The following is a 25540-nucleotide window of genomic DNA, read 5'->3' as shown; positions in this document are numbered from 1 at the left end:
TGTCTTCATCAAACCATTCCTGCAGGCTCTCAGGGGGCTTTTCCACCGGAAAGAACCAGGTGCTAGTTCGGAGCCAGGGCCAGACTTAGCACCAGTTCTTTGTATTTCCACTGTCAAAGCCCCGGCCAAACAGGGGCTAAACTGGTGCTACTCTGGCCCCACTTCGTTGCTGGGCCAAAGAGGAGCTAGACTGGGACCCGACGCGTCATCAGCTGGGGGCGGAGTTATCGCTGGAGTTATCGCTACCTAAAAGGCGGAAGCGGGTTGTACCGGCTTTCTGAAAACTACAGCGAACACGGAGCCCCAGAGTGGTTATAGAGAAAAAAATAAAAAATACGCATGGGAACGATATAATAAGTCATTCCCTGAAGTTAATAATACAAGGAAACGGGATTATTTAATCCGCGTTCGTGGAGCTGCGGCTCTCGAGAGCGCTGCCGCGCTCCTCTGGTGTCAGTCAGCTGCATCGGCGATAATTTAGAAGCAGTTTTCCATTGTCATATATTTTTCACACTTTTCATGGTAACATTATTTTAACTAACGTCACGTCCAGGTATTATTTCGCGTTCTGACCGCAGGCTGAGGAGCTGCAGCCGCTGAGCAATGGTGTACGGCTCCATTGCACTCCGCTCCGAGACGCTCTAATATTATTTTCTAACCCACAGAACTTCTTTATAATGAATACTTTTGGTTCATCAGCAACTAAAACACAAACTACTTACTAGTGTAAATGAAAGCTTGGATTTTATGGGCATAAAATGAGCCTTTTAACGGCTTCATGTGAAAGAGCTTTAATCAGTGTGTTTACGTAGGTTGCCATGGAAACAGTTTTTAGAGCTTCGTTCTATCATTCTACACCTCCATTCTTCTCCGATGTTGAAGCATTTGATTCAGACACACCCAGAAATAAAGTGAAAGGAGCAGAAATTCACAATGTAACGCCCAAATGTTGAAAAATAAGACCCAAACTCTTACACGTGTTATTTTTTTTCCCTCTATGGCCACTCCGGGGCTCCGGACTAAAACAAGACGGACGTGAAAAGACACCAATAGAGACAAGAAGAGACGTAATGTCTTCTTTTTCTTTGGTGCATCTGAGGTTCAGGCCAAATTAGATGGAGCGACCTGGACTAAACCGATGAATATAGTCCGTCTCCTTGTACCTGGATGAGCGCTGTCAGCGGGAAATTGTTGAAATCAGTGACGTATCACGTTTTGGAGTGACGCAATGACGTGGCTCTCACTTGGCTCCGGTAACGGTGGAAAAAGAACCGGTTCTTTGGTGGTGCTCATTTAAGAACTGGCTCTAGCACTGGCCCCGAACTAGCTCCTGGTTCTTTTTGGTGGAAAAGCCCTATCAGAGGGGGCTTTTCCACCAGAAAGAACCACGTTCTAGTTCTGGTCCAGGGCAAGCCTTTGCACCAGTTCTTTGTCTTTTCCTTCCACTTTTTGCCAAATCCCCGGCCAAACAGGGGCTAAACTGGTGCTACTCTGGCCCCACTTCGTTGCTGGACCAAAGAGGAGCCAGACTGGGACCAGAGAGGAGCCGGACTGGGGCCAGAGAGGAGCCGGACTGGGGCCAGAGAGGAGCCAGACTGGGACCACAGAGGAGCCAGAGTTGGACCAAAGAGGAGCCAGACTGGGACCAAAGAGGAGCCAGACTGGGACCCGACGCGTCATCAGCTGGGGGCGGAGTTATCTCTAGAGGTATCACTAACTACAAGGCGGAAGCAAGGTTGAAGTAAGTAAGTAAGTAAATTTTATTTCTATAGCGCTTTTCACAGACACGGAGTCACAAAGTGCTTCACAGTAAAAACAAATAAAAACAGATAAGAGAAAAAACTATCTTAAAAACACAATGAATGCCGAGAGTCAGTGGCAGTGTGGGACGATTGGACTAGAATGCTTTAGCAAATAAATGTGTTTTTAGGCACTTTTTAAAGATGTCCACTGAGTCCAGACATTTTTAAAGATGTCCACTGAGTCCAGAACTTTTTAAAGATGTCCCCTGAGTCCAGAGAGCGCAGGTCCAGTGGGAGTTCATTCTAAAGTCGGGGCGCAGCAGCTTTGAATGATCGGTCTCCCCGGGTTTTAAAGCAGGTACGTGGAACCTTTAACAGGTTCTGCCCAGACATTCTCAAGCTCTGAGTGGAGCTGTAGGGCTTTATGAGGTCAGCAATGTAAGGAGGAGCTGGACCATGTAGGGCTTTATGAGGTCAGCAATGTAAGGAGGAGCTGGACCATGTAGGACAGAAGCGTTAGCACCAAGAAGCTCAGCAGGGAGCCAGTGAAGAGATCTTAACACAGGGGGAAGATGGTTCCTCCTGGTGGTGCTGGTCTAAAGTCTGGAGGCTGAGTTCTGGACTAACTGGAACCGAGCAGCTCTTCTTTGTTGAGGCATGTGAAGAGGCTGTTGCAGTCGTCCAGGCGTGAGGACACAAATGCATGGATGATCATTTGGAGCTCTTCTCTGGACATCATGGACCTGAGCTTGGTGATGTTAGGTAACTGAAAGAAGCAGGTCTTTACCAGCTGTCTCCAGTGGTGATCCAGGGACATGGACGGGTCAAAGATCAGCCCTAAGTTCCTCAGCTTTGTTTTGGCTGAAAGGCTCAGTTCACCCAGGTACTGTTTGATAGAGGGGGGACTACTATCTGGGGACATAATAAGTGTCTCAGTTGGAGACTATTTCCACTGAACTACTGCTTGACTTGTGTGAGACAGCTGATTAAGGAGCTCAGTTTGTGGACCTCGGAGGTCTTAAAGGAACAGTACAACTGAAGATCATCTGGTGGCTAAAACCAACTACTGGACGGAAAGAACCGGATCCCTAAACCGAAAAGGTGATTGCCTTCCAGTTTCTCTCTGTTTGCTTTACTTTTAGCTCCTATTAGCACCTGTTTAGCCATGGCTTCCCCCTCCTCTCCTCCTATCTTTTCCTGCTCCAAATGTCAGATGTTTAGCTACACCTCGACCTCAGTTACTGACTCAGGGACCTGTGACCTGTAGCTTTATTGTAGCACTTGAGGCGAGGCTGAGTCAGCTTGAGGAACGTCTCCTCTCTGTCGAGCTTAGGGCTAGCCCTGTAGCTAGTAGGCAGCCGCCAGGTTTAGCTGGAGCGGAGCATTCTAGCTTAGCAGCGCAGGTAGCTGCTAACCCTAGCCCCCCCTCAGTGGCCCCCGAGCAGCCAGGGGAACAGGGCGGTTGGGTGACTGCCAGGGGTAAACGTAGCAGCAAGAAGTCTACCGGACACCCCCGCTACACCCCGCAGGCCTCCGTCAGTGTCTCCAATATGTTTGCCCCACTCAGCAGCACGCTGGTTGAGAAGGACACGCTGGTTATTGGCTCCTCTATAGTGAGACACGTTAACCGAGGACAACCAGCGGCCACAGTTAGCTGCCTTCCTGGGGCCAGAGCAGGCGACAGAGTCTTCGCCTGAAGAAGTCTGAGGTCCTCAAAGCTAACGTAGAGTCAGTGTGCACATACGCGCGGACCATTTCAGACGAAGTAGTTTTCTCTGGCCCCCTCCCAAACCTCATCAGTGACCAGATGTTTAGCCGCACGTCATCTTTTAACCGCTGGCTGTCAGGGTGGTGTCCCAGTAACTCGGTAGGCTTCATTAATAACTGGAAGTCCTTCTGGGGCAAGCCTGGTCTCATCAGGAGGGACGCCATCCATCCCACGTTGGATGGAGCATACCTCTTATCTAGAAACATAGTTAAAAGCTTAGCTCCTCCATCCTGATGTAGCAGAGTGGGGACCAGGCAATAGAGTCGCAGTCCTACACGCCTCTCTGAGTTTCCCTCTCGGCAGTCACCAACCATAGCTAACTTAATTAAACATCCCATAGAGACTGTGTCTATCCCTCGGACCACCACAAGTATAAAACTATCTAAACCTGGGAAAACAACTTCTAATGACTACAAAAACTTCATCCATATCAAGTGTGAAACTAGACAAAATCAAGACAAACAAATTAAATTTGGTTTCCTAAACATTAGATCTTTATCATCCAAAGCTCTTCTAGTCAATGATTTGATAAGTGAACACAACATTGATCTCTTTGAATGAACAGAAACCTGGCTACGTAAAGATGAGTATGTTAGTCTAAATGAAGCCTCCCCTCCAAGTCATACTAACACTCAAATAGCTGGTGAAAGTGGTGGAGGAGGGTGGAGGAAGCCATCTAGAACTCTCAGTTACTAATTAATATTAACCCAAAACCCAACTTTAGTTCTTTTGAGAGTCTGAGCATGACCATGCCACACCCGTCAAATAAAATAGTAAATTCTGTAGAATTTGTAATTATTTATCGGACCTTATTCAACTTTTCTAACTGAATTCTCAGGATTGTTGTCAGATCTAGCCCTGACTAAAGATAAGGTTATCATGGTAGGAGACTTCAATGTTCATGTTGACCTAGAAAATGATAGTTTCAATGCAGCTTTAGATCTACACTTGAATCTCTAGGTTTCTCTCAGGTAGTAGACGGGCCTACCCATAAACATCTACACACCCTAGACCTTATTCTAAGTTATGGTTTGAATATAGAGCATCTGACCATCTCTCCTCACAATGATTTCCTGTCAGATCACTTCTTAATAACCTTTGACTTTGTTCTAAATAGTTCTAACCCTCCGGTTAAAGCCGTGTTAACCAGGTCTCTCTCTGATAACATAGTAACTAAATTCAAGGAAAGAATTCCCTCTGCTATAGAATCAGTAGTGAATCTTCCTGACCCGTATACTGTTGCTCGCTCAGACATTGAATACCTAACAAACAGTCTGACAGATATGCTAAAAACAACGCTAGACGACATAGCTCCTCAAAAAATGAAAATGAAAAAAACAGGAAAAGTCATCCCCATGGTTTAACTCATCAACCCGCCAGCTTAAACAACGCTCCTGTAGATTAGAAAGAACTTGGCGTTCAACAAAAACAGACCTAGATTATATAGCCTGGAAGGATAGCTTCAAAACTTATAAGAAAGCTCTGAGTAGAAGTAGAACTAATTACTACTCATCCTTAATAGAGGAAAACAAAAACAACCCTCAGTTTCTTTTCAGTACTGTAGCCAAACTGACCAAGAACCAAAATAGCGTTGAGCCCACCATTCCTATCAATGTATGTAGTGAGGACTTCATGAAGTTCTTTCAAAATAAAATTACAACGCTTAGGGATAACATCCATCAAACCCTACCGTCCGTTAGCCCCATAACAGAGGAACTGGTTAAACCTAACAGTCATCTGGAATGCTTTCAGCAAACACAACTAGCCCAACTAAATTCCCTTATTTCTTCTGCTAAACCAACTACTAGCCTGTTGGACCCAATTCCTACTAGAATTCTGAAAGAGGCACTGCCACTAATCAATAATTCTATACTGGCAATTATTAACCAGTCTCTAACAATAGGCTATGTGCCACAATTCTTTAAACTAGCAGTTATTAAACCTCTCATTAAGAAGCCAAACTTAGACACAAGCCTTCTCTCAAACTACAGGCCGATCTGTTGGGAGGAGGTTCAGGTGGAGATGGGCTACATAAAGAAAGGTGGGGTTTTAAGCTTTATGTCCCGGAGCTTATTGATAAAAAAGTTCAAAAAGTATTTGCTGTCTTCCTTACTGAGGACAGGGATAGCCATAGTAGCAGGGGACACAATGGAGTCCATCATGGCAAACAGCACTTTAGGATTTCTTTTGTTGGGTACAATTTGAGAGAAATACTTAGTTCTTGCCTCCTAGATTGTTTTGTTTAAGGAAGACACTAGATCCCTGAGATGTCCTCTATGGACTTCAAGCTTGGTAGCGTTCCAAAGGTGCTCAATTTTGTGACAGGATCTTGTCAGATTCCTAATATTGTCGTCAATCCAGGGGCAGGACAGATTTCGAGAGACATTATTGCGTTTTAGCGGAGCCACCTGGTGGAGAATAGAACCACAATGTGAATTAAAATAGTGCATCAGGTCTTTAACATCAGCACAGTGGTTCAAAGCACGAGGATCAAACACAGCAGGACCTGTCTCAGCTGCAGACTCTCGAGATGCTGCAGAGCTCCACCTGTCAGTCAGCTACGTCGGATAGAATTTAAAAACATTAACGTCGGATGAACATTATTATATCTAACGTCGCGTCCAGGTCTTGTTTCACGTTTTGACCGCCGGCTGAGGAGCTGCAGCCGCTGAGCAAGGCAGTTTGAGGCTGCAGGGGGCGCTCCGCTCCGCTACGAGACGCTCCAATATTATTTTAGAACTTCTTTATAATGAATACTTTGGTTCATCAGCAACTACTAAACAAACTACAAACTACTGTTAATAAAAGCTTGGAGTTTTTAGGCATAAAATGAGCTTTTTAATGGCTTCATGTGAAAGAGAACTTTAATCAGAGTGTTTACCTAGGTTACCATGGAAACGTCTGTAGAGCAGCGTTCTATCATTCTACACCTCCATTCCTCCATGTTGAAGCTTTTGATTCAGATACATCCAGAAATAAAGTGAAAGGAGCAGAAAGTCACTATGGAATGTTGGAATGGTGAACAATAAGACCCAAGATCATTCACACATTATTTTTGTTGTGATTTATGGTTGGTTATTTAACATTAAATTACTGTAAGTAATAGATTACTGAAAGTAATAAATCACTGGAAGTAATTTATGAAAAAATGAAATTATTAATGCAAGTAAACGGTCATTTACTCATGAACAACTCCTAAAGTAATTGAGTAATTACTTAAAAATGAATAAATTATCAAAAATAATTTATTAATGAAAAATCATTAATTTGCATAAATTTTCTTATTTATGTTAGTTTGTTAATATTTCTGTGTAAAATATAACAATCTTAAATAAAAGGGAAGGTGTGCGATCCGAGCACAGACTGTTACAAACCAGTGAATTGTCAACAATAAATACACAATAATCACCAAGAAGAGTTCAATTCAGCTAACAGGCGTTTATTAATAAAATTTATTAATTCATAAATAATTCTGAAATCATCTCATAAATCAACACATTCAAGTATTCAAACAACATCTAACACGGAGATCTAATCTATTAAACAGCAACACTATGTACAAAGAGTGTGTGTGTGTGTGTGTGTGTGTGTGTGTGTGTGTGTGTGTGTGTGTGTGTGTGTGTGTGTGTGTGTGTGTGTGTGTGTGTGTGTGTGTGTGTGTGTGTGTGTGTGTGTGTGTGTGTGCGTGCGTGTGTGCGTGAGTGTGAATTGATGAGGGTGAATGGGTGTAATGACCTCAAACGTCCACCAGGCAGACGTTGGCGGGTAAGTGTGATGACCGTGACGACCACTAGGGGCGTGCGGCGGCACGCAGAGGGAGAGCGCAATGGCTTGATGCGTCCACCAGTTGGACGTCAAGAGGGATTGCGATGACCCACGCGACCACAAGAGGCGTTTGACTCGCTCTTTCTGGAGACGCGGCGGTTGCTTAGCGGCCAGATAAACAAAACGTCCTGCATGCGCGATGGCGGTCTCGGAGCGAGGCAGTCTACCGAGGGCGTAACGAACGGCCGGTTCCGTCCAGTGGACTGGAGCTCACTTGGACCTATGGTTCTGAGGTGGAAAACCCAATTCCCGGACTTGGTTAGTGGGCATGAACGTGCGTACACAGACATATGAGATGCTGTGGCCTTCTCAGCGGCACATTGAAACACGCATCATGTTAGCTTCACGCTAACCTAACAATATCTCTGCCCAGACAAAAGCTCTCTTACTGTCCGGTTGTTTGGTGCTGGACAGCACCGTCCGTGGCGCTGTGCGGTTCTGTGAGGTTGCGGTAACTGGTTGTTACCGGGTCTGAATTCAGGACGCTGAATTCAGAGGCCTGGCTTCAGCTGCAGAGGTGCAGCTGAGAGGAGGAGAGCAGACACTGCTCGAGTCTCCAGAATCCCCCCAAAAAAGAAGGGAAACAGAAAGAGAAGAAGCAGTCCAAACTGTGTCCTGCTAGTCCAGCGGGCTGGCGTTGGTTCTGCCCTTTGGACCTACTCGGTGCTCTCTTTACCGTCCTGAGGTAGAGGCGTGTGTCCCTCTCGGTGGTCGGATTGAGAAGCAGAGAGGGTTGGTCGGAAGAGAGTCTCACCAAGTTGAATTGTGGACCCCTGTGGTGTTCGGGTCGGGTTCGACCATCCTCATTGGTTACCAACATGGGGGGTTGGAAACATCCGGGGGTCTCTGGCCTGCTCCCTGCTGTTTTATGGCCTGTTCATTGTCCCTGGTGTTTCTCTTCTGGGGGAGAAACTTCTGGAGGAGTTCAATGGAATCTTCAGCCCAAAATTTTGTTCCCCTCTATGTCCACTCTGGAGCTCTGGCCTAAAACAAGACGGACGTGAAAAAACACCAATAGAGACAAGAAGAGACGTCATGTCTTCTGGCTCTTTGGTGCATCTGAGGTTCAGGTAAGACGAGATGGAGCGACCCGGACTAAACCCATGAAGACAGTCCGTCTCCTGGTTCCTGGATGAGGCTGTCAGCGCCAAATTGTTGAAATCAGCTCCGTTAATGGTGGAAAGAGAACCGGTGCTTTGGTGGTGCTCATTTAAGAACTGAATCTGGCACCGGCCCTGAACTAGAACCTGGTTCTTTTTGGTGGAAAAGCCCTAACGGTGTCTTCCTGAAACACCTCGGGATCTGCAGGTGACTGAGCCCTGACCTGGTGTGTTCACAGTGACCGAGCCCTCACCTGGTGTGTTCACAGTGACGACCTGGCTGAAGGGGCCGGAGCCCAGCTTGTTCTGGGCCAGGATGCTGAACTGGTAGGTTGTCTCTGGCTCCAGGCCCGGTACCACCATCCAGTCCTGGCCTCCAGGCGCTGGCATGGACTTCCAGTCATGTGGCCCTAAATGTTCCCTCTTCATCCTGCAGGGGGGGCAGAAGAGTCACCGTGAGACACAACAGGTTTTGATCCTGCGCTGCTTCATCAAAACAGTTTCTTGCTGGTTCAACATTGACGTATGCTGCATTCAGCTGCGCACACACACACACACACACACACACACACACACACACACACACACACACACACACACACACACACACACACACACACACACACACACACACACACACACACACACACACACACACACACACACACACACACACACACACACAATTGTGGAGTATGTAAGGTTTATGGAGGTCATTTTAATCTGAAAAGATGCTCTGAGGCTTCCTGTCGACTGTCACTGTGCTGTAGGAGTAAATGTGTGTGTGTTTGCACTCCACTCATGGCCAGCATTAGATTAGCCCAGCATTAGATCAGCCCTGCATTAGGATTAGATCAGCCCAGCATTAGATCAGCCCTGCATTAGGATTAGATCAGCCCTGCATTAGGATTAGATCAGCCCAGCATTAGGATTAGATCAGCCCTGCATTAGATCAGCCCTGCATTAGGATTAGATTAGCCCAGCATTAGATCAGCCCTGCATTAGGATTAGATCAGCCCTGCATTAGATCAGCCCTGAATTAGGATTAGATCAGCCCAGCATTAGATCAGCCCTGCATTAGATCAGCCCTGCATTAGGATTAGATCAGCCCTGCATTAGATCAGCCCTGCATTAGATCAGCCCTGCATTAGGATTAGATCAGCCCAGCTTTAGATCAGCCCTGCACTAGGATTAGATCAGCCCTGCATTAGGATTAGATCAGCCCTGCATTAGAATGAGATCAGCCCTGCATTAGATCAGCCCTGCATTAGGATTAGATCAGCCCAGCATTAGTATTAGATCAGCCCAGCTTTAGATCAGCCCTGCATTAGAATGAGATCAGCCCTGCATTAGATCAGCCCTGCATTAGGATTAGATCAGCACTGCATTAGGATTAGATCAGCCCTGCATTAGATCAGCCCTGCATTAGGATTAGATCAGCCCAGCTTTAGATCAGCCCTGCATTAGGATTAGATCAGCCCTGCATTAGGATTAGATCAGCCCTGCATTAGGATTAGATCAGCCCTGCATTAGAATTAGATCAGCCCAGCTTTAGATCAGCCCTGCATTAGGATTAGATCAGCCCAGCATTAGATCAGCCCTGCATTAGCATTAGATTTGCCTTGCATTAGGATTAATTTAGCCCTGGATTAGTATTAGATCAGCTCTGCATTAACCTTACATCCCCCCTGCATTAGCTCAGCCCAGCTTTCCCATTAGATCAGCCAGCATTAGCATTAGATCAGCTCAGCATTAGATCAGCCCTGCATTAGGATTAGCTCAGCCCAGCTTTAGCATTAGATCAGCCAGCAGGTGGTGTGACCTACTAGAGTCCAGCCTCCAGCAGCCTTCAGGGATTATCATCTGAGAGTCTGCATGTTCTCCTCATGTGAGTGTGTTTCCTCCTCCTGTCCTAAACACCTGAACTAGACCCCTACAACCAGATCCTCTGAACTAGACCCCTACCCCCAGATTCCTCTGAACTAGACCCCTACAACCAGATCCCCTGAACTAGACCCCCTACCCCCAGATTCCTCTGAACTAGACCCCTACAACCAGATCCCCTGAACTAGACCCCCTACCAACAGATCCCCCTGAACTAGACTCCCTACAACCAGATTCCTCTAAACTAGACCCCCTACAAACAGATCCCCCTGAACTAGACCCCTACAACCAGATCCCCTCCACTAGACCCCCTACAACCAGATTCCTCTGAACTAGACCCCCTACAAACAGATCCCCCTGAACTAGACCCCTTACCCCCAGATTCCCCTGAACTAGACCCCCTACCAACAGATCCCCCTGAACTAGACTCCCTACCCCCAGATTCCTCCGAACTAGACCCACTACCCCCAGATCCCCTTGATCTAGACCCAGAGCAGCAGTAGTAGAGTAGCAGCAGTACAGCAGCACTGGAGCAGCAGTAGAGCAGCAGTAGCAGAAAAGCAGCAGCGAAGCAGCAGCGAAGCAGCATCACAGCAACAATACAGCAGCAGCAGTAGAGTAGCAGTACAGCAGCAGAGCAACAGTGGTAGAGCAGCAGTAGATCATCAGCAGTAGAACATAAGTAGGGCAGCAGCAGCAGTAAAGCAGCAGTAGAGCAGCAGCAGCAGCAGCAGCAGTAGAGCAGCCGTAGAGCAGTAGTAGAGCAGCAGCAGCAAAGCAGCAGTAGAGCAGCAACAGCAGTAAAGCAACAGTGGGGCAGCAGTAGAGCAGCAGTAGTAGAGCAGCAGCAGTAGAGCAGCAGCAGCAGCAGAGCAGCAGTAGTAGAGCAGCAGCAGAGCAGACTTGACTCTACTGTCCATGTGTACTGTAGTGAACTGGACCCAGGAGTGTTAATTGGCACAAGGAAAGCAGCAGGAAGCAAAGCATGCTGGGAGACTCACACATGGCCATACCAGACTGAGAATGTCTGCGGGAAACCTCCGTCGTAGCTGGGCTGCCAGGACACGTTGGCCCAGGTGGAGGACGCCGCCACGCCCACTCCGGAGGGGGGGTGGGGGCTTGTGCCTGCAGGGGGGGACAGGTGAACCAGGGGCTTCTGGAGAGTCTCAGTGGGATTCAAGGTGTCAAACCAAGTTTCCACACATCAGCCTCTGATAATACAAATTAAAGACGTTTTACAAAGAAATGTCTGTTTGCACTTTTACAACTTCAACATTCTGCTGAGTTCATCTATACAAACATCTTTTATAGTTATCGACTAAAACTATCAATGATGCGTACAAACACTGCCAGTAAACTGCTGAGCATCTTAGAACTGATGATTATAGAGTAGTAGTAGAAGCTGCTGTATAGTTCCATCCATCCATCCATCCATCCATCCCTCCATCCATCCCTCTCTCCCTCCCTCCCTCCCTCCATCCATCCCTCCCTCATTCCCTCCATCCATCCATCCCTCCATCCATCCATCCATCTCCACCCTCTTATCTGTTCCCGGGTGGTGGGGGTGTCAGTCTGAGCACTGTCACCCAGATGACATAGCACCCATTAAGAACCTTCCTTCAGGTGGAGAGCCCACAGGAAGGTGGAGAGCCCACAGGAAGGTGGCGCCCGGCATGGGACACGGACCCTCTACCTTGAGACTGAGAGTCTGACGCTCTACCTACTGAGCTGGATGGGGACATGAACCCTCTACCTTGAGACTGAGAGTCTCATGCTCTACCTACTGAGCTGGATGGGGGTGCTGTATAGTTCTAAATTGATATTTGAAATATAATATAAGTGATCATGAAAAGCAGGTAAATAAGTTGCACATAAAACTGTAGAAAATAACTCTGAGTATTGTTAGTTTTTTTCAGTAAAATGATTTAGGGTTAGTCTGTGGCCGGCAGGCGGGGGCGAAGGCGTGGTAGATCTGTGAGGCCGGTCACCTGATCAAGATCAAATCGTCATGACGACAGACGACACTGAGGAAACTACAGGTGCAGTGGAAACGTGTCAGCAGGTAGAAACATCCTGCTTTACTTTGTCGGTGGAAAAGAAACCAGATGACAAAATGAACAGTTCTAATGGCAAATACTTGACGTTAACAGTTTCTTTTCTCCAGGAACTCACATGATTCCCTTTTACTTGAAATTCTGCCCTGGACAGGTGTCTTTATGGAGACATTTTAAGTTAAAAACAGAAGTAAAAAAGGTTTTCTGTGAAACTGTAGCAGTTTTCTGTGGTCATAGTTACATGTAGTGCTCACAAATGGTGTATTCTCACAGGTCGTCTCTTAATGTAAGTGACACGAACAGCTCAATGACTAAACAAAGTAACTCATAGTCTGGAAAATAGGGTAATTGGAGTATCGACAGTAACAGCAGTACATAGATTGACCAGGTGGAGGCGTCGCCAGAGAAACAAAGCAGAATACTGATTGGATGAGGAGCTGCATCTAGTGTGGGTCTGTGTGTGTGTGTGTGTGTGTGTGTGTGTGTGTGTGTGTGTGTGTGTGTGTGTGTGTGTGTGTGTGTGTGTGTGTGTGTGTGTGTGTGTGTGTGTGTGTGTGTGTGTGTGTACCTATGACTTGGATGTGCGTGCTGGCAGTGATGCTGGTGGCGACGTTGGTGGCGACACACTCCCAGTCCCCATGGTCGTCCTTGGTGAGCGACTTGAACCGTAAGCTGCCCTGCGGCAGGACGCTGTGCTTGTTTCTGCTGGGCTTCCCCACCTGCATAGAGCGGCAGCAAAGAGCGGCTCACTGTGGTCACATCAGCACAGAGCGGCTCACTGTGGTCAATATAGGACAGAGCGGCTCACTGTGGTCACATCAGCACATAGCGGCTCACTGTGGTCAATTCAGGACAGAGCGGCTCACTGTGGTTAATTCTGGACAGAGCGGCTCACTGTGGTCAATTAAGGACAAAGCGGCTCTCTGTGGTCAATTCAGGACAGAGCAGCTCTCTGTGGTCAATTCAGGACAGAGCAACTCTCTGTGGTCACATCAGCACAGAGCGGCTCACTGTGGTCAATTCCGGGCAGAGCAGCTCTCTGTGGTCAATTCAGGACAGAGCGGCTCTATGTGGTCAATTCCGGACAGAGCGGCTCTCTGTGGTCACATCAGCACAGAGCGGCTCACTGTGGTCATTCTGGTTGAACATCTGGATCTACTGAAGGTTTAAGAACCAAACAACAACCAGAAGGGTACGTCTGAATTGTCCCTTCTTTCTCCTGGGGTACGTCTGAATTGTCCCTCCTGTCTCCTTCTCCACCCACTTCTCCACCCCAGAAGTTTTGTGTGGCGGCCATGATAAGGACTGTCTGAATTCTCAATAAGCAAAGGAAAGGAGACTCGTTTCTTCCTTTAGAACCTCCTTTAGCCTAGGAACCACTGACGCTTCCTTTAGAACCTCCTTTAGCTTAGGAACCACTGATGCTTCCTTTAGAACCTCCTTTAGCTTAGGAACCACTGATGCTTCCTTTAGAACCTCCTTTAGCCTAGGAACCACTGAGGCTTCCTTTAGAACCTCCTTTAGCCTAGGAACCACTGATGCTTCCTTTACCAAAGGAGACCAGCTCATGTTCTCCCAAAATTCCTTGCGGCGACAACATTTAAAGGAACCCGCTCATCGGAGCGTTCAGGGAAACTCAGGATGACTGAAAAAGGAGCAGATAATCTGCCTAGTACAACTTGAAATCATCTAGAACCCAGATGAACTTTTTGTAGTTCATTTTCAGAAACTTGTAGTTCTTCCCCCACCATGGCAGACGTCACTAACTAGAGCCGCCGTCGCATTATTATGACGTCACTAAGTGAAAGTCTGACTGCCTCACCACCGTGATCACCTTTACTAACTCCTTTAGGAAGCTTCCTAACACCTTTCCTTCACTCCTTTAGGAAGCATCCTAACACCTTTCCTTAACTCTTTTAGGAAGCCTCCTAACACCTTTCCTTAACTCCTTTAGGAAGCCTCCTAACACCTTTACTAACTCCTTTAGGAAGCTTCCTAACACCTTTCCTTAACTCCTTTAGGAAGCCTCCTAACACCTTTCCTTAACTCCTTTAGGAAGCCTCCTAACACCTTTCACCAACTCCTTCAGGAAGCCTCCTAACACCTTTCACTAACTCCTTTAGGAAGCCTCCTAGCACCTTTCCTTAACCCCGTCCATAGATAAGGAGATAGGAGGGACTTTTAGGACGCACCCGTAGAGAAGCAAAGGAGCAGGAAGTGAATCAGATGTCATGGTGTAGCTCCTCCTCCAGTTCGCCCCCTGGCTGCTGAATGTGGAAGTTCATCTACTTCACAGTTTTCAGATAAAGTCATGACAAAGTACCTTAGTATTCTAAGACACACAGTTCCAATACATACTTGATATTCCCGAAAACTATGAAAACAGAACAAATATTCACACCACCCACCCACCCACCCACCCACCCACCCACCCACCCACCCACCCACCCACCCACCCACCCACCCACCCACACACACACACACACACACACACACACACACACACACACACACACACACACACACTCTAGAAATCTATAACATAAACTGAACTAATGAATTTATTTATTGAGATCAGATGTTTCTTCACCAGAGGCAGTGGTGTTTCAACATGGAAATACTTGGTGGTGAGATTTTATTTCAGGTCTACTGAGCGCAGAGTTCAACACCACTTAATGCCAAACTAAAGTTTGTGCAGAAGTTTTTAGCTCCAACATCTTTATGACAACCATATACTGTAGGATCCCATCTTGTGAAAAGAACTCTTCTCTCCACACTAGAACTGCTCTCTCTAAACTTGAACTGCTCTCTCCACACTACAACTCCTCTCTCCACACTAGAACTGCTCTCCCAACACTAGAACTGCTCTCTCTAAACTCCAAACTAGAACTGCTCTCCCCACACTAGAGCTGCTCTCTAAACTTGAACTGCTCTCTCCACACTAGAACTCCTCTCTCCACACTAGAACTGCTCTCCCCACACTAGAGCTGCTCTCTCTAAACTTGAACTGATCTCTCCACACTAGAACTCCTCTCTCCACACTAGAACTGCTCTCTCTAAACTTGAACTGCTCTCCACACTCAAACTACTCTCTCCACACTAGAACTGCTCTCCCCACACTAGAACTCCTCTCACCACACTAGAGCTGCTCTCTCTAAACTTGAACTGCTCTCTCCACACTAGAACTCCTCTCCCCACACTGGAGCTGCTCTCTCTAAACTTGAACTGATCTCTCAGCACTAGAACTGCCCTCTCCACAAACCAGAAGAACTGCTCTCTCCACACTAGATCTGCTGACTCCACCCTAGAAGAACTGCTCTCTCCCCATACTAGAAGATGGTTGACTGCTCTCTCCAAACACTAGAAGATGTTTGACTGCTCTCTCCAAAGCATTCCACCATCGTGTTTGGCTCCTCTTACCACATACTGAGTGAATATGATGGGATCACTGCACACCTTCAGGAATCTGAGTCCACATCCTGGATCTGCAGGTGGTTTGGACTCGCGTGTCTCCATAACATTGATTCCAGCTGTAACTAATGTTGTAATGGACGAACAGCCACACAGGGGTGCATGCAGACGTTTGTACCTTCCTCCATGTGATGTTGGGGAAGGGGTCTCCCTCGGCCTCACAGGGGATGACCAGCTCTCTCCCGGCCTCCTGCCGGTACTCCCCACCAGGAACCACTGAGAATTTGGGAGGGTCCTGCCCGGGTCAAACAGCTGGTCAGTCCTCCTGCATGGACTCATTGCAGCCGTTGGGCTCATGGGACAGAGTTACCTTTAGCACCAGGGGAGCAGGAGGGGACCATCCCATGGATCCCAGGGTGTTGTAAGGCATGCAGGTGTAGGTGCCCAGAGAGTCTTCCGTCACCTCGGCCACACGGATGCTCCCGTCGTCCATTTGGCTCCAACCAGGGTACTTTGGACAGAAAGGTCATGGACAGCAACACATTCAGTTCTTCATCAAGGCTTTCTGTTCAACCTGGAGCATTTACCAATCAAACCAGAAGAGAAGGACACTTGTTCTAAATGTGACCGTCCTCAGGTCTACAGGAAAGGACCAGCAGAGACGAGCAGTGGATTGTACGAGCCTTCAGCTGCAGAAACGAGGCATTTCTGTTCAGTGTGGGTGGAGGAACCAAAGCTGCAGCTCCGCTCCAGCTCCAGCTCCGCTCCAGCTCACCTTGTCTATCCGCAGAGGAAGGCCGTCTTTCTTCCACTGAACCAGAGACACAGGAGGGTTGGCCTCTACAGGGCAGCGGATGAAGCCAGGCAGGCCAATGGCCACATAGATGACAGATGGCATGTTTACCACCCGGGCAGGATCTGGAGGGAAAAGACACGTGAAGTGGTGAAAGTAAGCGGAGGACGGGGGAATCCAGCGCCTGGGGATTACTGGCGCTCTGAGGGACATCACACCTCGTGGGAAGTCGGCTCATGGTACGGTGATGAAGGAATGTGTTGATGGTCTGAGAGCAGCTTCTCACTGTGTCTACACAGAAGAACGAAGAAGTGACTCTCCAGAAAACCAGTGTCAGTATGTTTCTACAATCAAAACATCTTCAGGAACAAACCCAGGCTGGTTCCAAATGTCCCTCTGGACATGGAAAATCAATAACAATGATATCAGCACAACATTGGGACCTGCTGATGAACACTAATGAATATTGTCATGAAATACTGGCAGCTTGCTGATTACTTTTTAGTTTTGGTGCAGCCAACATGAGCAGCTAGAGCACCAGGGCCAGAGACGTCCTCACATAACGAGTGTCTGGTTAGTGTCCCCAGAGGACAGCCAGCATGAGCAGCACACACACTCAAGCTCACTGTCACACACACACACACACACACACACACACACACACACACACACACACACACACACACACACACACACACACACACACACACACACACACACACACACACACACACACACACTCCAGCTCACTGTCACACACGCACACACACTCCGGCTCACTGGTAATGACCGTATCAGTCACACTAGAATGATGTGTAGCATGTAGCATCACTGTTGTGTTCAGGGGCGACTGGTCACAAGGGGCAGGGGGGGCTGAGCCCTTCCCGGTGTCGTTAGAAAGGACTGCATGCAAAGTATGTTATTAATTCTTTAAGATTATATACAGTATTTTCTTGTCTGTGAATAAAACGTCTTCTTATAGACACATAACACATTTTTAGTTTAAATATATAAAACCAAGGAGAGCAAGAACATGAACAGAAATGTTCTCTCAAAATCAATGGACAGTGCCCCCCCCCAGATAACAACACCTGCTCTACTGCCCCCCCCCCCTCCCCTCCAGAGCACAACACCTGCTCAATTGCCCGCCCCCCCCCCACCCCCCAGAGAACAACACCTGCTCTACAGCCCCCGAAGAGCAAAGCCACCCCAGACACAACACCTGCTCTACTGCCCCCCCAGACAACAACAACTGCTCTACAGCCCCCTCCCCCCCCCAGAGCACAACACCTGCTCTACTCACCCCCTCGGACAAAAACCCCTGCTCTAACCATTCTCCACTAGAGGCACTAGATACACCATGTACCATTCTCCACTAGAGGCACTAGAGGCACCATGTACCATTCTCCACAAGAGGCACTAGAGGCACCATGTACCATTCTCCACTAGAGGCACTAGAGGCACCATGTACCATTCTCCACAAGAGGCACTAGAGGCACCATGTACCATTCTCCACTAGAGGCACTAGAGACAGCATGTACCATTCTCCACTAGAGGCACCATGTACCATTTTCCACGAGAGGCACTAGAGGCACCATGTACCATTCTCCACTAGAGGCACAAGAGGCACCATGTACCATTCTCCACGAGAGGCACTAGAGGCACCATGTACCATTCTCCACTAGAGGCACTAGAGACAGCATGTACCATTCTCCACTAGAGGCACCATGTACCATTTTCCACTAGAGGCACTAGAGGCACCATGTACCATTCTCCACTAGAGGCACTAGAGACACCATGTACAATTCTCCACTAGAAGTACCATGTACCATTCTCCACGAGAGGCACTAGAGGCACCATGTACCATTCTCCACTAGAGGCACCATGTACCATTCTCCACGAGAGGCACTAGAGGCACCATGTACCATTCTCCACTAGAGGCACAAGAGGCACCATGTGCCATAGCACTCGGGTTCAGATCAGACCTCTCCTCCCAACCTCCCCCTCCAGGTCACCCAGTCATTGCCAAAGTGAGCGTTGAAGTTGCCCAGTAGGACTCTGGACTTCGCTGGTAGTTCCCTTCCCAGAACCTTGCCCTCTGGTCCAAGATGGCCGAGTACTCTGGGCTCCTGTTTGGTGCTTTAGCAACCTTCTGACTCTTTGGGCTTTAAGCAGGAGTGGTCAGAAAGGTTCCCACAGGAGAACCGTGCTGTGGCGGCCAAGCGTTCTTTTTGATCCTTGGTTGTCGGCTCTTCCTCTCATTGTGAAGCAGAATTCACCAGCGTAGGATTGTTCACCACTAACAGGGAACATGAGCTGGTTCAGACCGTCGTGAGACAGGTTAGTTCTACCCTACTGATGTGTTGTTGCAATAGTAATATTCTCCTCCTTCCCTCCACCTTCTCCCTCCATCACCTCTCCAGTCAGAGATTCAAACTGTAGAAAACCAGCTTCCTGACTCTGGTTCTGATGATTGACTGAAGGAAGGTAACTCCTTCTCATTGGTTCTGGAGGGAGAGTTTTGTACACTTTGTCTATTTAAGAAAAAAATCTTTTGCCTTGGTCTCTTTGGAAGTGTGTGATGTGATGAGCCAGGTGAATACTTACATTGCACCGTCAGGTGGGCAGAGGCAGAGGGGGGCCGGCCCAGGCTGTTGCTGGGAGCACAGGTGTATTTCCCAGCATCCTCTGGCTTGACTTGGGCGATGATGAGGGATCCATCAATAAGAATACTGACTCGACGCTTTAAGTCACTGCAGACAAGAAAAGAAAGGAAACAACACATCAGTCACTTGAACTCGTCACATACAAAGTGTCACAGCAGTCGTTTCTCCATATATTTCTCGAGTATTTGTGGACAGAACCACGTGTGATGTAAAGATGACAATGTATTTATAATACTGAATATGTTTATATATAGCTGGTGCCCAGGGGTGACTGGTCATTGGGGGCAGGGGGGGCTGAGCACCACCTGGTGTCATCAGAAAGGACTGCATGCAAAGTATGTTATTAATACTTTAAGACTATCTAATATTTTCTTTTCTTTGAATAAAACTTCCTCTTATATAGTACATAATTACTGTGAGGACTGTCCTCCCTGGTTCCTGGTCTCCTCTTGCTGCTTCAGCTTGTTTCCTCCTGATCCACACTGATGGTGCATTAGTGTAGCTCGTCCCTCTCTCACCACGCAGCGTGTATTACATTAGTGTAGCTCGCCCCTCTCTCACCACGCAGTGTGTATTACATTAGTGTAGCTCGCCCCTCTCTCACCATGCAGTGTGTATTACATTAGTGTAGCTCGCCCCTCTCTCACCACGCAGTGTGTATTACATTAGTGTTGCTCGTCCCTCTCTCACCACGCAGTGTGTATTACATTAGTGTAGCTCGCCCCTCTCTCACCACGCAGTGTGTATTACATTAGTGTAGCTCGCCCCTCTCTCACCATGCAGTGTGTATTTCATTAGTGTGGCTCCGTTCATTCAGATCAAGTGATTTCGATGCCTCGTGGGGCTTGGTGTTGTCACGATACCGATACCAAAATGAATGTCTGTCTGTCTGTCTGTCTGTCTCTCTCTCTCTCTCTTTTTACAGAGTTTCCACGGGTTGTTTGAGTCAGTGCTCACTCACATGAGTTAGGGTCGGTTGGGAGAAGATTGTTTTGAAAATATGTTGTTTTGACTTTTATTTTGAAGTTGTGTCCAGGAATGCTGTTGGTAAACAAAGTCGAGTATGAAGCACTATTCAGTTTTGGATCTCGGGTCGGAGCGCGGGAGTGGGAGCGCACCCCGTCTCGGGCGTTTTTTCACACCTCTCGGAAAAAAATAAAAAATTATTAAAATGTTGTTTTTGTTGTTTTATTTTTCTGTTTTATTTTAACAGTGTTATTGTAGCAGCTACATTATCATTATTATTTAAGTTTATGAACAGGGGTTGGAGTTAATAAGCTTGTCTTCTTCCCACTCCTTTTCGAGCTAGAGTGTTGATTATTATTTTTTCTTTTATTGTATTTTTTTCTGGCTTTTATGCCTGTGTTGTGTGTTGTGTAGCTCGAAATAAATTTGGAAATGAAAATGAAAAAATGAAAAATGTAAAAAGAAACCGGAGCGCTGTTTCCTGCACTTTCGATTGTTGAAAACATCTCGTAACCCCCCCGATGATCGCGTCATTCACCACGCTCCCACGTCCTCAAAATCCATAGTGATCCCCCCCCCCCACACACACACACACACACACACACTTCCAGACGCTCCCCGACGGAGAGACTGACCACTCTCCTTGATGCTACAACACGGTGACGGATAAAAACAACAACAGTGACACCGGTACACCTGTATACCAAGCAACCCTGGGGCTTGAAGCCCCGCCCACTAACAACATAATTTAGACGCTCAGAAATGATTGGCTGTCGCTGATTGAGGCGGAGCTTCACCCAACCGGAGTGAGTCATCACAAATATCAGCTTGTGAGCAGCTAAAGCTAACAAACAGTTAAGAATCAAAAGTAATTAGGTCACTTATTTTCGAGTACGAGTACAAGTTTGAAACTCTTACTTTAGTGGAGAAAGTGAAGCTAGTGGACTCAATTATACGGTGATCAACAGTTTCTAAAAATCTCTTGACATCACAGCTTCACTGATGGTTGACTGGTTATGCTTCTGTCTTACAAAAAACTTGACCTGGTTCAATTCCTATCATTTGCTTAGATTTTATTTTTAATTGATCGGATATCTTACAGGCTCAACATTTTGAACCTATATGGTTGTTTATTGTTGTGGCTAAAAAGTTGTGCACACACTTGGAATTCAATGGAGTAATAAAATCTTGCCCCACCAAGTATTTACATCTAGAAATGCCACTGCTGGTGCCACAGTGTGCAGCTGGAGGCCGCTCTGTTCTGTCCCACTCCCCTCTGCCCCACTCCGCTCCGTTCCTGCGCCATCCAACTCCGGTCCGCTCCATCCCACTCCGCTCCATCCCACACCTCTCTGTCCCGCTCCGCTCCATCTCGCTCCCCTCTATCCCGCTCCATCCCACTCCCCTCCGTCCCACACCGCTCAGTCCCACTCCGTCCCTTTCTGCTCCGTCCCACTCCGCTTCATGCCGCTCTGTCTCCCATGCTCCGTCCAGCTCCATCCCACTCCACTCTGTCCCACTCTGCTTCATTCCGTCCCGCTCTGGACCACTTGACCCAGCAAATCACCTGTTCCTGGACCTCCTCAGCTCCAAGGATTTCACCCATCTGATCCGGTTTGGTGCCGGCCCATCTTCACAGGAGCCCCTGTTTGTCACAGACACGCCCCCCCTCCTTCGGCTCAGCAGCTTGACTTCCCTCCACTATGATCCAGTCCGTGAGTCTCCTCTCACCTAACAATACTCCACTCAGGGGTCTTTTCCACCGGAAAGAACCAGGTTCTAGTTCTGGTCCAGGGACACCAGTTCTTTGTCTTTCCACCACCAAAGCCCCGGCCTATCAGGGGCTAAACGGGTGCTAAGCCAGTCCCACACCATTTCTGGGCCAAAGCAGGGCCAGAGCAGGATCTGAGTTATCTCTATCTGAGTTATCTCTACCTACGAAGCGGAAGAGATGCTGAACCAGCTTTCTGAAATCTACAGTGAACACGGAGCACCAGAGAGGTTATAGAGAAAATAATAATTACACGTGGGAACAATATAATAAGTCATTCCCTCAAGTTAATAATGTGAGGGAAGGAGAGAAGAAGTTGTTCCCTCAAGTTAATAATGCGAAGGGAGGAGATAAGAAGTTGTTCCCTCAAGTTAATAATGCAAGGGAAGGAGACAGGAAGTTGTTCCCACAAGTTAATAACGTGAGGGAAGGAGATAAAAAGCCATTCCCTCAAGTTAATAATGCGAGGGAAGGAGATAAGAAGTCGTTCCCTCAAGTTAATAATGCGAGGGAAGGAGACAGGAAGTCGTTCCCTCAAGTTAATAATGCGAGGGAAGGAGATAAGAAGTCGTTCCATCAAGTTAATAATGTGAGGGAAGGAGATAAGAAGTCCTTCCATCAAGTTAATAATGTGAGGGAAGGAGATAAGAAGCCATTCCCTCAAGTTGTTAATGTGAGGGAAGCTTAACTTGCTTAACTCAGATGTAAAAATACTCGTTTACAAGACTCCCTTACATCGGTCGTCCATAGAGATCAAATTGGTTTTATTTTGGGTCGTTAAGGTCTGCACAATGTACATAGGGTCCTTAACATTATTCATGGCTATGATGGCACTGCAGATAGGGCACTTCTCTCTCTTGATGCTGAGAAGGCATTCGACAGAGTTGAGTGGCCTTATCTTTTCAAGGTTTTGTCACGATTTGGTTATGGAGAAACATTCCGCAAATGGGTTCAGTTACTTTAGATAAATCCCATGGCAGAAATCCTGACAAATAAAAATGTTTCTATGAATCGGGTTTGCTTAGGACTTCAATGACGAGTCGATTGAGTGTTCACCAGTCTTTGTTTATTAGCTGCAGAAGAGATTAAAATACAATTAATCTTCTTCTTATTAGCCTTTTTGCACTCTGGTCACTCAGCCATTAAAACCAGTATTGACAACTTTTTAAAAGTACATTTTTGAACATCAAATCTGAACAATGAAATAAAATCAAATACAAAAATCATTGTACTTCCATCTCATAGACATATAAATACAATGCATGAGGGTGGAACAAATGAACGGAAGTTAAGTAAACTTAAGTAACTTAAAACATACCTGCAGAAGAGATTCAATAAAAATTGATCTTCTTATTGGCCTTTATGCACTCTGGTCCTAAACACAAAACAAAAACATTGTTCACCTGAGCTGTGCTGTGTGCAGACGTCACGGGGCAAATCGCGCCAAAATGAATGAAACTATGTACACCTCTAAAAGTTAAAATAAAGGTCAAAACAAAACAGCTCAGTAACATGATACCAAACAATGATAAACAATATTTAGCAAAAATCTTGACATAAATTGCGACATTTACAAAGAAAACAGCACGAGGTTGCAGCAGTGAATTGTCGTACAACTTACCCTCAGCCATTAAAACCAGCACTGAGGAGTCTGACGGGAGGAACTACGGAAGCCCGGGAGGGACAATTGGGAGAGTGTAAAAAGGCGATTCAGAAAGAACGCAAAATCAATAAAACATTGGCAATAAAAAAAATCTATTGAGATCAAATTCACAAATACTCAACATAATAACAAACATGGATTGAAAATAATAATTAATAAAATGCATTTTTTACTCCGTTACACCCACCCCCACTGAATTCTATCGAATCTGAGCACAAACTTCACAATATACACCACAAGAAATAGCAAAATTTCACAAATTACCAGGGGTCGGCATTAAAAAAAACTAACAACAAAAGTATCCCATAAGGATGAAGTGGTATGAGAGCAGCGGTTATCTCTCAATCCAGCAACTGTCAACAAGGTGCCTTGTACACCCCAACATACAGTGTAGTGCAAGCTCATAACACAATGGAAGATGGAAAATGAAAACAGATGAACAGAACACCAGAACAAAAAAGGTCATAGGCTATCTGAACAAAATATGAGTTAAAGCCTGGAACACAGATTTGCAAACAGCTTTTATTTATTTAGTCCCCGAGCAAGACCCCCAGAGCTATGCTGAACAACATCCTGCCTGGACATGGTTTGTATAAGCCTGTTCACAGGTTTGATTAGGCGACCAAACTTAGACCTGGCCTGAGTTTCTGCAGTTGAACGGTCCCAGTGTGTATTCAGGGTCTGGTCCACAGCGTGTGGACTGACTGCTGTATTGTGCTGTATTGTGTCATAGTGTTGAGAGCAGGGTCTGGCTCTCTCACACTGGCCGGGACGTCCACGGCAGTCACAGGGACAGAGTTACAAGACACATGCTGATCTGTGGTGTGTCCGTCAAGTAAGGCTGAGCAGTTCTGGCGTCAGAGGTCATAGTTGAGTCGGTAACATCCCCTTTAGATGAGCTTGGTGCTGACAGATGTGTGATCCATGCTGTGGTTCTTCTCTCAGAGTCCACAGGCTCTGGATTGGTCAAAGGGCTCCGCAGTTCTTCTGCAGCCACAGATGAGTTTTCTGCACTTCCACCATCAAGGATCTCACTAGCTCCACAAAGGGTCTCATTCACTCTCTCAGACAAGGCCTCACCATCCTCCCTGATGTCATCACTTCCTGGGGGTGAAGATTCTGTGACAGACATGGATGAAGCAGGGTCTGGTGTTTCACATGGGGCAACCACAGGGAGGACATTGACCAGCATGAGCAGGTTCCTGTGAACCACTTTCTCCTGTCCAGTTACTGTGTCGTGGATCCTGTATGTGTACCTCTCTGGGTTAACATCCACCACAGTGTAGATGGTTGATTCCCACCAGTCAGCAAGATTCTTTTTACCCCTCTCCTTCCTGTTGGCTAAGAGCACTCTATCACCGACATCAATGTTTGGTCCCTTCACTTTCCTGTTGTACAAACGAGCATGTCTCTTCTGCTCTCTTGAAGCACGGCCCTGTGCAATCTCCATCACCTCCTTCAGGTCACTGGGAAGACATGCCACATACTTGTCATAGTTCACCACAGCAGAATCATGGAGAACAGTTCAAAAGAGGACATCAACAGGTAAGCGGGGTACTCGACCAAACATGAGGTAAAAGGGGACATAACTTGTTGTCTCAGGAACAGCACAGTTATACGTGAAAGTTAATGTCTGCAAGCTTCGTGGCCAGTCAGCTTTCTCTTCAGGGGACAATGCACGTATGATGCCACCGAAGGTCCGATTGAATCGCTCCACACTCCCATTTCCCATTGGATGGTAGGGGGGGGGTTGTGTGTGATTTCCTGACACCTGAGACTCGGAGGAGCTCACTGATCAGCTGACTCTCAAAGTTAGCACATTGGCCGCTATGAATCCTTTCTGGATAGCCAAACACACAGAAGTACCGGTCCCAGAGAACTCTTGCCACCTGCTTAG

At 47.0% G+C, this 25540-nt stretch overlaps 1 protein-coding gene across 1 annotated transcript in view; it reads right to left on the bottom strand.

The window, feature by feature from the left end:
- LOC308122092 (protein turtle homolog B-like) overlaps positions 1-25540 on the bottom strand; it is a gene marked incomplete at its 3' end in the record, with an annotated part of 221832 nt that overhangs the window by 66085 nt on the left and 130207 nt on the right. Inside the window, exons 7-13 of the mRNA XM_080483725.1 lie at positions 19185-19330; positions 16560-16702; positions 16155-16295; positions 15963-16079; positions 12942-13092; positions 11321-11444; positions 8690-8865 (exon numbers count right to left, since the gene is read on the bottom strand). Coding sequence (XP_080339851.1) covers positions 8690-8865; positions 11321-11444; positions 12942-13092; positions 15963-16079; positions 16155-16295; positions 16560-16702; positions 19185-19330 — 998 coding nt within the window. The remainder of the gene's footprint in view (positions 1-8689; positions 8866-11320; positions 11445-12941; positions 13093-15962; positions 16080-16154; positions 16296-16559; positions 16703-19184; positions 19331-25540) is intronic.

Source organism: Lipophrys pholis, assembly GCF_963383615.2.
Source record: "Lipophrys pholis genome assembly, chromosome: 16".
NCBI lineage: Eukaryota > Metazoa > Chordata > Actinopteri > Blenniiformes > Blenniidae > Lipophrys > Lipophrys pholis.
This window is presented reverse-complemented; position numbering and strand designations above follow the sequence as displayed.